The sequence below is a fragment of the Pezoporus wallicus genome, unplaced genomic scaffold (assembly GCF_028554395.1).
Source record: "Pezoporus wallicus isolate ANWC-B61680 ecotype Strahan unplaced genomic scaffold, APGP_CSIRO_Pwel_v1 contig_7073, whole genome shotgun sequence".
In the NCBI taxonomy this organism is placed as follows: Eukaryota; Metazoa; Chordata; class Aves; order Psittaciformes; family Psittacidae; genus Pezoporus; species Pezoporus wallicus.
This window is the reverse complement of record NW_026641326.1, coordinates 5,370,266-5,382,378: the sequence shown is the minus strand read 5'-3', so window position 1 is coordinate 5,382,378 and position 12,113 is coordinate 5,370,266. Positions and strand designations below refer to the sequence as shown.

General features: G+C 41.8%; 1 protein-coding gene across 3 annotated transcripts in view; it reads right to left on the bottom strand.

Moving 5' to 3' along the window:
* Positions 1 to 12,113, bottom strand: part of LOC130606486 (contactin-4) — a 341,120-nt gene that overhangs the window by 54,408 nt on the left and 274,599 nt on the right. For all 3 annotated transcript variants that reach the window (XM_057422892.1, XM_057422890.1, XM_057422891.1), the window contains 2 exons: positions 10,970 to 11,099; positions 7,366 to 7,516 (listed from right to left, as the gene is read on the bottom strand). In XM_057422892.1, the coding sequence (XP_057278875.1) occupies positions 7,366 to 7,516; positions 10,970 to 11,099 (281 nt within the window). The remainder of the gene's footprint in view (positions 1 to 7,365; positions 7,517 to 10,969; positions 11,100 to 12,113) is intronic.

Here is a 12,113-nt window from a genome sequence, read left to right as displayed (position 1 = left end):
GCAGCAGACCACATCTCCTTCTGATGAAGCTGGAATTCTGGGGCAGCTCTGCTTTGGATTCTGTTTGCAGGTGGGTCCTGAGAGGCTCCATTGGACTCTCATTGCTCCTTCCCAGTCTCAACTCCCCATCTTCTTTTCAGAAGTTACCAGGGCACCAGGGTTTTCAAAACTGAACTTACGCTTTTAGATCGTCTCTGACTAGGCTACAGTGGGGAAAGCATCAAGGAAATACTTGGAAAAATCTGGTCCTGAATTAATTAAATCCTGAAGTACATAAGCCCGTTTGAAAATGAATTGTAAGCACTTTCTGGAAATGCAGTTTTCTCTCCTGAACTTTATTTGACAAGGTCCAAGATGGCCAGGCACTCCTTACACTTCCAAATGCTTCTGTGACTGAACTCAATGGGTAAGTGGCGCTATATGCTGCTTTTCTGCACTTATATTGGTTTTCAGCTAAAAAAAATCCCCAACAATGTTCCTGCTTTAAGCAGCATGACTTTGTGTGTGCAAGACTGTGCTCATGTATCACAAAACTTGTCAAGAGTGCAAGATAATGGGACCAACTGGGAAAATTTCCATGAGGATAGTGAGCATGCCTGGAGTATCTAGGTCAGATGCTGCTCTAACAAAGTGCACTATGAGGGTCCCTTTATACATAAACTTGTTTAATTAAGATAACAGATGTTGCTATTATACAAGTCATAGTGAGTGGATGTTTAATTGGACACTTTCATATTCTTTGCTACCAGCACAGAACATCATTTGTTTTTTATGAATTTCTTTCCTTACAATTAAACTGGATAAACAATGCATGTACTGTATATTCATAGAAAAGAAACAGCTCTAATGATGTAAGGGTTTTACAAGAACAATTATAGGAGAACAGCAATTTGTTTTGGTGCTTAAAAGTACAATTATTTTTCTGTCCTACACTGAGCACAAGTGTGGTAGCAGAGTAATTGTGACTTCCAAGAGCTTTAAGAGAACATTAGGAATGAAGAGCATTGTGTACATATTTTAAACTTTCATTATTTCAAGGGAATACACATTAGATTTTGACGCATGCAAGCTCTTACCAAGTGCATGAGATAGCTGACACTGCCAGCCCTGCTCCCCTCCTTGCAGTGATGCCCTGAAGCACCCCAGAACAGGGCTCTCCAACTCGTGTGGCCATTAGAACCAGCCCTGATTGAAATGCTTCATCCTGCTGCTATACCACACCTTGTCCACAGTGCTTTGGCTAATCAACACTTCGGTAGGTGTCTGGTAAGAAATCACAAAACTGGCAGAAATACAGTATTTCCCTGAATAAAACCTATCTTGGTTTTCCTCCATGCAGCCTACAGCTGGGGAGGAAAGAAGAATGAGCATAGCAGGAAGCCACCGTGGTAGACCAAGAGACTGAAACATGATGTCTCCCTCATCTGCTCTTGAGCCACACAATGCTATAGCCTCAACTCTGGAAAGTAACAGTATGTCTCCGTGACAGACTGATACCATACATCATAGTATAGTTTGGGTTGGAAAGGACCTTAAAGCTCACCCACTTCCAACCCCTGCCACTGGCAGGGACACCTTCCACTAGACCAGGTTGCTCCAAGCCCCATCTAATCTGGTCTTGAACACTGCCAGGGATGGGGCAGCCACAGCTTCTCTGGGCAACCTGTGCCAGTGCTTCACCATCCTCATAGTGAAGAACTTCTTCCTACTATCTGATAAATCTACCCTCCTTCAGTTTAAAGCCATTCATCCTTGTTCTGTCATGGCATGTAAAACAAAACTCTGGGAGAAATAAATAAATGCAATTATTACCATTATGGCAAGTAAATTAAAAGTAATTTCTGAAAGACCAAAACAAGCACCTGGGAAAAGAGATTTGCAGGCAAAGTGATGCAAACCTTGCCTTACAAAGCAGTGCCTAACAACCCCTTCCTACACTACCCCAGCAAAATCATTCTATGCCAACTACAAAATACACCTCTTGACTAGTTCCATGAGAAGTTTTCTTAAGAAAGTCTAACAAAATGGCCTCTGGTGGCAAGTTATTAGAAGACAGTTCAGTATGTGCACTGGAGTGACAAAGCACCCCCGTTTGTTGACGCGGATCACAGGACCAGTCTCAGTTCTAACTTTAAATCCCAGCGCTCCCGCAGCAGACCTTCGGATGCTGTGCACCTACGTAACAGCACCTGCAGATTTGCTGCAGTGCAGTATTGGGTTTTTTGTGGGCTATGGAAAACCATATGAAAATTAAGGGAGGTTTGTTTTAAAATGAACTGCTTTAAATTAACTGCTGATTTAACTGGTTTAAATGATTAAAAAAAATGCTTCCTGATCTCTAGTTCAAAGAGAATTGCAGCTCCATTGTAGGACGTGGAGTTTGGAGCAGTTTGGAGTGTGGAGCAGCTGTGACAGGGGCTTATTTCAATTTCAGCTGGCAGCTCTCTGCGTAGCACCAGGATTTGTCTCTAATCACACAAAGTCTGAATATCCCTCCTGCACCCAGGAAATCTGAATGAATGAGCTGGCAACTACGGTGACTTCTTATTTCCACCACCACCACGAGGATGAACCACTTGCACTTGCAACTGAGTGCAGCTCTCCATGGGAGTCCACATGGTAATTATGAAGAAATTGAAAGGTTTCTGTGATAAGATCACCTGAAAATAAAGGTTTTAAATCACTGGTCTCAGTAACAAATTTATCTGACGTTGTTGTATTAGATGTAATTGAGTTATTAGGAGAAGATTAACAAAATCCTGCAAGAACAATCTGGCTGTCATGATTACTCCTCCTACTCCTGCCAATGAATAATATCTGTAATGTAATGCCAGGAAATAATTGTCACAAAAGGGAAATACCACTGACTGAAGAATGTTTGGCTTTAGAAGGGAAGTTATGTCCTTCCATTAAGGACTTGCTTTCATTCACTTCAGTGTTATACAGGGGCCATCAATTAATAGAAACTTTTTGTGGGTAACTATGGATTTCTGTTTTGTATTGGTAAATCTCATGTAAAATTACCCTCTACCTCTGTAACTCCAACTGGCATCTAGGAATGATTGATTTGGTTTCTGAGACAGCCTTGGAACAAAGCAGAGGCACAGTTCAGATTATCTGTCTTTCACATGGTGTGATAAGTGCGTAAGACCATGTCCCTACATATGACTATATTATGACTATGTCCTATGTATATGATGCCACAGATCCAAAAAATCACTTGACATCGACTACATTATTTCATAAAATCAGGGGGATGAAGACATAAGATTATAAAACCAAAGTGCTACTGAGATTTAAATCAAAAACATGAGTCCTGGCTCTACCATCTGTGCACTCCCCATTCCAGGAGTTTTTGCCTTGTTTGAATGCCAGGCCTCCTCGGGCAGCTGGGCAGCAACATTCTCCATCTTGATCTGAGTGACACTGATGTAAGCTGGGATGTGAGAAAAGAGAACCTATGTAATGGGAACCCAGCTCTCCAAAATATCTTTTCTCATGCTGTTTAGTCAGAATAAAGAGATCAGAGCTAAACATATCTGGAAAGATGAATATAGAAGAACCAAATGGTAAGTGAAAAACATTCTGAACTCAACTCTTTGTCTTTGATGAACAATCTGACATGTCCCAAATCACAGTTTATAATCACCAGAAGACACCACTCACAACTTGAGTTCCCATTGCTTGTTGCCTTCTGGAATGACACCCTACCAGCTGCAGGTCTCGACAGCTGGCTCAAACTTCCAGGTTATATGCACAAGAGTGCATACTGAAAGGATTAAATGGCTTCTGCCTGAGGAATGTGCTGGGGCAAGCGGGTCATAAGCACTACTCGTATACCACTATCTCTCTGAGGATGCAGCCTATACAGCTTTATGGTGACCATTCCTGTCTAAATGGTATCCCCTATTCCCAAACAAGGGTTTCCCAGAGGGTAGGTGTATTTTAGTCATGCCTTCTGTCCCTGTGGTGTGGAAGGTGTGAGATGCTGTGGTAAACAGCAGACTCACCTGCTCTTCTCTACCAGTGGCTCTATGAGGCTGATTTGTACAGAGTGGCATTAGTAGGACTGAAAACCTTTCCCACAGAGTGTAACAGCCATTTTTTGCACTGAAATCTGAAGGAAAGATCACGGACAGAAAATTATCTCTGTATCTTTACCCATACAGAAATAGTCTTTGTTTCCAAGCAGCATTTCCAATATATCTCTATCTGTGCTATAGCTGTTTCTATATAAAATTTACCTTCTGGAGTCAGGCTACTAACATTGTTTTGGCTCAGTTAGGCCTCCAAGGCAGGATTTCCATTATTATGGAGATGAACTGACCTTAATGACTGCAATAATATAATTATACTCCAGGGCAGAATTTCTAATAACACAATTGCACAGTTCTCAACCACCAGTAAGAGATACCTTCAGGGCATGGTATTCATTAGGGGTGCAGTACACACTACCTCAGCCTCCAGAGAAGAATATGAAACCTAAAACAATAAAGCTCTTTTTTCCACGGTAGCCTCTGCTCTCTGGGCAAACACTGAACAACACACTTAGTTTTGCCTCCTGGACAGCAGTAACCTCCAGAGAAAGAGTCCTGGCAGCAAAATCTGATGCACACTCTTTCTGTCTCCAGTAAGGAGTCCCTAACATTACATTCTATCTGAAAAGTCACACAAGCCCCAGGAGAAACACTCGAGCGATTGCCATGGTAGCCATCGGGCTGTACATCAGAATTCAAAGCAAGGACTGACACATTAACATTGCTTTTAACTCCACCTGGAATTGGAAGGATCATCTATATTGATTAACCTTCACATGATCAAATTCAGTTTGGAGAGGTATCCAGATGTTCAGGTGCTTCTCTGAAACTTGAATTAATTTAAGTTTCATCTCCCACGTCTGTCTAAAAGTTCTGTTTTCTGCCCTAGATGAAGAGATTTCAGCAACAGCTTTTCTTGGCATCTTTCTTCCTGCATTTCAACATTTTTTTCTTTCAACAGCCAAGAAAGTTCCTGTCTGAAGCCCACACATTAAGTGTGGGTGTAGGGAGGTACTAGGACTGGACTCCAGTCAGTGCTGCTGTCCCCTAGAACAGCAGGAAGGAGATAATATTTCATCAGCCAAAGAAACCAGAAATACAGGAACATGAAGCACTGGGTCTCCCCTGCCCCTGAAGTCAGACAGTGCCGATGAACAATGCCACGACCATACAAGACAATATAATTTCCTAATTGTCTCAAGGTACAGACTGCAAGAACGGTTAATAAAGGCGGTGGCGAGGATTCAACATCCTCATCCCCACGAGAGACACAACCAACTGCGTGTAAGAACTAAACAGGTCTAAGTGCCAAGTCAACAGAGCGCTGTTTATTAAGACATTTTGCCAGATAGGCCCCTCTGGATGATCTGGCTGGTGGAAAAACCCCTGGGCTGAAGTAGTGGAAAATTACACACCTGCTTGGGCACGTTTCACATCTGATTTCCCATCCAGGGCTTGGTGCCCGGGTGGGAGGCTCCGGGTCCTGGCTCAGCGCTCTCAGAGGAGTGCAGCACTGAGCCTGGCGCTGCCAAGAGCACCAGCACATCAGCCTTGCGTTTGAGCTCCACACTGAGCTGCTCGGAGCACCGTGTTGTACTCACAGCCTGTCCTCCCAGCCTCTGCCCAGAGTCTGCCTGAGCACAGGGGCTGTGGCCAGCACAGTATGTGCTATTTAGCAAGTTTTAATGACTACACGTACTTCTGCTTTGCAGAAACCTGCTGTTTTTGAGGTGTATCTCTTGCTCTCCTAATCTTGGTGGAAACCAACTGAAACATCTACATCAAATAACCAGTTCAAAAGTTATTTGGAAGTAAGCACACAGGCAACCTGAGCTACTGCCTAGCGTTATGCTAGCAGAGCGTGAATCACATTCCCTTGGGAAATCAGGAGCCAGGGTGTTTTGCTGTATTACAGCATTCAATTTTTAGGTAAGTTTGCAGGCGAGAGAGTAGTGCTAAAAAAAAAATACCACTTTTTTGCCAGCAGTGCACAGCAGTGACCAAGCAAGAAACTGGTCACATTCCTTTCCTTTCCTAAGCCCTTGCTCAATAAACTAGTGCTTCCTTTCCCACTCCTAAATTAAAATGAGAAGAAAGAACTGTGCTGTGCCTAGGAGAACAGCATCCGAGACAGAAAGCACATTTCAGTTATGGACTGTGCCGGTGAGGATGGGAGACACTCTGAAACTTCCAGTCTTTAGTACTTCTAATCCTTTGCACAACCTCCACCAGAAGAGCAAGTTATTTCAGTTTTAAAAATCAATATACTTTGATCTATTATAACTTTGACCTCTCACAGCTTTGTACCCTGCCTGCTAGAGGAAGCTCTGTGTAATTGATCACTCAACTCTTTTTATCCCAAGAGGCAAGTCAAACGGTCCACAGCCAACAGCTTTGTAAAGACCAGGTCACAAGAGATAAATAAGTCAGAAATAGATTGTTCATTATTTTACCCATCTGGCTCTAAATGACCTATAGCTTTTTGCATACTCGTACACATTGCCATAGCATATATTTCAATGTACATTACAGGCAGGCAGGTTGAATGGAGCAAAACTACTTTTCCAAACCAGCTCTAACAGGTTTAAGCTTTTAGAAGTAACAATTTTCTGTAATTTCTGGATTTTGGACCTTTATTAATAGGCCAGGATTTTTCCCACCAATCCCAGTGGTGCACCATATTTTGAGGACTGCCAGGGACAGCTCTCTAGGTCCTGCTCTCATGCACTATGCAAGCAGGACAGGTAACACAACTTCACCTCTACAGAGTCACTCATGACCTTGCAGGAAGCACTGCAAAACCACGCACAGGAATTTGAAACGTAACCTTCTGCTTCCTACTAATGCTCTCCTTTGGAATTAGAAAAAAAAAATAAAGAAAGAAATGGCTTGGCTAGTCTGAAAAAGCCATCTCCAAGTCAGGTGCTGGGACTGCCAAGTTAGTTACTGCCAAATAATTCCTGTCTGTGGGACACTGAGTAACGTACCACAGCAGTGTAATCTGTGGTGGAGAGCTTTATCTCCTGGGCAATATTTTTTTTTTTCTGCTAGTGGCTATTTAGAGCAATGCAGAAGCAAAATATTTGCTTTTTAGAATGCATCTTTATCAGCTTCTTGGCAGGGATGCTTTAATAGTACACAGAGACTGGAATGAACGCAATGAGAATAGAAATCTCACCCCCAGCTCCTTGAGATTAAACACTGGCTGTTTTCACATTTATTTGCAAGTCAATTTTGAGAAGCTATTAATGACAAATTTAGGCTTCATTGCTGAAAGTCCCTGGGTTGGAGCAGGCTAATGGAAGAAACGGTTAGTTTAAAACATTACCTCTCATTTTCTCTTAGGATCTCTCTTCCTTTCTTCCACGAATAAGTAGGTTTGGGGGAAGCTTTCGGCTTACACTCAATGATTACTTCACCACCCACTTTAACAAGAGTTAACTTTTTCAAGAGTGTTTTGGAGAAGTCTGGACTGACGGCTAAAAGAAGAAGAACACAAACCAAGAGATCAGAATTACCTCTGCAAAAACCAAAGTCAGGCTTTTTTGAACATTACAATATTCCAGGACTGTTTCTCAGCTGTAGTTCCTAAATGATCTGACTTTATGAACTGTGTGCACGTACAGATAAGGCAAACAGATGCTGGAATGCTTCAACACTGTTTAGACTTGAAACAAACAGTTCAGCTTCAAACCTCAGAAACCAGTAACCGTGGCAGGCAGCAGACACCCGGTGTCATGCACACCTAATTTGGGGCAGCACCCCTACGAACTACATATGCATGAATTGTATAATGTATCCCTTTTTCTGTGTCATAACAGTATGATCATCATTTCCAGAAAAGATGGCATTTTTATGTTTTATATTCATAAATTGCATAATCTGGGTTTTTGATTTTAATGCTATAAAGGTGGGAAACCTTGACATGGCCAGGTACTGAACCAAGCAAAGCAGGGCAAGACTTAAGTACCACGGTACGAGACACTCTGAATCATCTTTTTTTAGTCCCTTCATGCACACTCTTCCATTTTGTGAAAAACAGTCAGATATTCACTGAAGCAACCACCAAAGCCCTGCAGACAGTCTGCAGCCTGGCTGTAAGGCAGGCTGGGGAGGGAGGAGATGGCTTGGCTTCTGATTCTTGCCTCAAAGGATTTTTAATGATTTATTTGATGAGACCTGATGGCAGGCAGAGCTTTGAGGCGGCCGCCTCTCGACTGACTCTGGTAGTAAACCCTCCAAAGACAACCAGAAGGTTTTATTTATATCAAGTAAGAAAACTATTTTTTTTTTTTCAATATAGAAAGCTCAAAGCTAACAGGTGAGGCAGCTCAAGGGTTTTATGAACAACTCTTGCCTTGCTCTCTATATCTTTGCTGACAGGAGCTTGCAACAAACTCTTCCCAGTCCCCTCTAATTCTCTCCATGCTCTTTGCTAGCTGCATGCCTGCACCATTCCTGTATCCCCTGAACATGCAGCATTTTCCTCCACCTACTTTCTTGCTGCACCCTTGGTGGTTAGAGTTTAGAACACCATGCACTGCGTCTGCTTGATGCTCCATAAAATGACCTAAATCTTACCTGAAACAGCTGGTAGACAAAAACCTGCTGTGTGATAAAGAAAGCAAATTCCTTTTTCTTAGGGCATCTCATCTGCCTCAGTTCTTTTGGATATATAAAACATAATCCTATACTGATAATGGGATGGGCTTTATGCTCAAATATAACTCGTCTTCCATTTTCATGAAGCAGAGTTCACTACTCTATGAGCTGTGCTGTCTTCTATGTCTACCCACAGATGACTGACTTCATTTTAGCATAGAGGAAGACATGCATGTTCTTAAAGACTATGAAAGAGCCGTCTGAAAACCAACAGCAGCTATGTAAAACACTACAAAATGAAAGGAGCCATCCTAAGGACAACTTCCCACCAGTGGAACCAGATGGACTATTATTTATATCGGATTATCATAATTGATACAACATTACTTCTGGAAGTAATGTCTTAGATGATTGTCCAGAGCTTATGAGCAAAATACATTTTTGAATAAACCTGTTATTTCTATCTGTGTATTGAACAGTTTAGACTGCAGTTTTTGCAAGTCATTTACTACTTCCTGCTTGGTCCTGCGTGAGGCAGAGGAGCTGCACAATATGGGTTTTATTCTGTGACGCTCAAAATGTTGTCATCTGACATTTAGAAACCCCGGGCTCAGTTCTCAGCACAGCTTCCCTGTGACACCTTGGAGGTAAAGCATTTGATTTCCTCACACCTTGCTTGTAAAATGAGGATTTTAATGTCTTTTATTTTTCCACTCCAGGCCCACCCTTTTTATTTTTTATTTTAATTGTTCTTTAAAAAAATTAAGCCTGAAAATTCTTTAAGGTGATGACTGAATCTTACTATACGTTTTTACAATGCCAGCACAACAGGATCCTGCTTTTAGCTGAAGATTCAGGGCAATATAATTGGCAACAATAATAGAGAAGAATCACTCTGAGAAAAGCTCTGTCTGTAATTTTCTCTTTTTTCACGTAATTTTGCTATAAGTCTCACTTTCTATTAGTGGTGTTTAATCATTTCAAGTGCTTAACGTCAGGATCTTTTAAAATAACCATTTTTATACTCAGAAAGATCTGTTTAAAAGCTGACGCTTCTCAGCGAGAGCTCAGAATATTGACCTCCTTTGAAAACTACAGTGAAAAGGAAAACATGCTGGTTTTCTTTAAAAATATGCCAGTTTAAATCACAGATCCATAGGAATTAATCTGCAGCACACCATTCTGGTATTTTTCACACGTCATGCAGAAGCAAGATTGCATAACCCAAATGAGAAGTCAGCCAAATACAAGTAATCTGGCAGGTTTTTAAGAGAAGGCTCTCCAAAGTCTTTGCTCTTTATGCAGACATAAGGTTGGCCCCTGGGTGCTGCTGGGCATGGGGAGGCCCTGGAAGTGCCCACCAGCAAGGCCTAAGACTCTGTCTTCTGAGTAGATCTGCCTTTCTCCTAAAGGCTCATTTTCACCAGGGTTTTGAATAGAGGGGAAGAGCACCAGCAACTTTATTTTGATTTCTTTCACACAGTAACATGTCCAATCTATCTTAGCACTCTGAAGTCTAATTTATTGAGCATTATTGTACTTTTCTTGAACAGCAGTGCTGACAATCTTTCAAATGTTTTTTTTTTTTTCTATGCAGGCATCTATCAGTGCTGACAAAAAATGATCAATAATTGAAAATGTCATAATCAGAAAAGACCTCATGCTTTTATTCTTCAGGATAAAGAGGAGAATGATGCTATTGAGCATTCACTTTGAAAACAACTAAACCACTGTTTTGTAATCATGAATTCTATTTAACCATTTGAAACTACAAATCTATGCTGACATACTGGTTTCTAGGCCTGCCTGTCATACAGGAGAGATATTTGTGAATGAGGTACCTACTTGCAGGACAGCCATGGCTGGCAGGAACCTCCGGAGATGGTCCCGTAGTACCGGTGCTCAAGCAGGGCCAGCTACAGTGGGCTGCCTGGGGCCACATCCGTTTCAGTGTTGAGCATCTCCAAGGATGGGCAACCTGTTCTAGCACTCAACCAACCTCACAGTAAACTTTTTCTGATGTTTAAATGGCATTTCCTATGTTTCAGTTTGTGCCTGTTGCTTCATGTCCTGGCAGTGAGCACTACTGAGAAGAGCCTGGCTCTATTATCTGTACTCCCTCCCATCCCATTTAACCACCTGGATTCACAGGAGCTTCTCCAGGTATAACAGGGATGAGCAGAGTAGGTGCACTCAAAGCAGGTGGGACAGGAGCTGCTCTTGGTGAGGGTTTGCGACAGGAGCATTACAACTGCCATAAGAATGATGAAAGGTCTATTCAGACTTTGCTGCTTTTGGGTGGTTTGCAACATTCAGGATAGTAAACTTACCTATGACACTCAGTTCTGCACTGGCAAAAATGATGCCATATCTGTTTTCTGCTACACACTGGTACATGCCGGCATCCAACAGGCTGACATTTGTTATTGTGAGCGAGCCCTGCTCCAGCTGAACTCTGCCCTGTAGGAAACAGTAAAACAAATAAAAAAGTAAATAAGGAGATCCCTCCTTAGAACAGAAACCCAGCAGTGGTTGTGCTGTGTTTTATACCAAGGTGGACAAAAAAATATGTAGCAGTAATGGGAAGAATTTACATGCTCCAATCTATTTGTGCACCAGCTAAATTTATATCATGGTAGATACTAAATGGTAAAACCAATATAGTAGTTGGCAAATACAATTTAAACTGGAGGACTTTCCCTTGACCTCTCTGTGATTTAATATCCGAACCATTTAGATTAATATCCCTTTCAAGTACATAAACCTGAATCAAAAAATGCGCTTCTGTTCTATAGTGGCATATCACAGCCAACTGTTTTCTTTAAAACATTTAAAACAATGGTATTACGAGTATATACGGCAATGAAGGCTAGTAAGGCTGGTTGCCATATTAGCTAGCACAGAGAGAAATACTTAAAACCCTCTGCAGTTTACTGAAAACAATATAGATGTTAATAATTTAATGATCCTTTACTTCGTATCCGCCACTAATGTGGTTTAAGTACAAGACCATCTGCTAGTGACCAGCGTGAAGCAAGTAAAATTAGTGTGTGGAACAAAAGATTGGGGTATCATTTGTCAGCCTAAGGATATGGAGCTTGTGTTATCAATTTTAATAAGTACAGCAAAGTGTTCCCTCCCTCCCCAGGAGTTTCACCACTTAAAAAAACAGTAATATAAAGAGCTATTGGCTTTCTACTTGACTGTAGGGCAGAAATCTAATGTTTGAGCAATCTTTGTCAGGGTTTGATCAAATCTGGGCTGCCATATTCTTTCACAATAAGTGAAGGGGAAAAAAATGCTGGCTACCATGAAAGCAATGATTTGGTCAGTTGTTTTCAATTTGTAGTTATATCAGGGGGGATTATGGCAGTGAGTGATGGCTCTCCAGTGAGAGGCTGGGCAGGCATGGTGGTGGGACAAGGTGCATTTCCGCAGCTCCTGTGTGTCACCCTCCTTTACACAGCTCTTCAT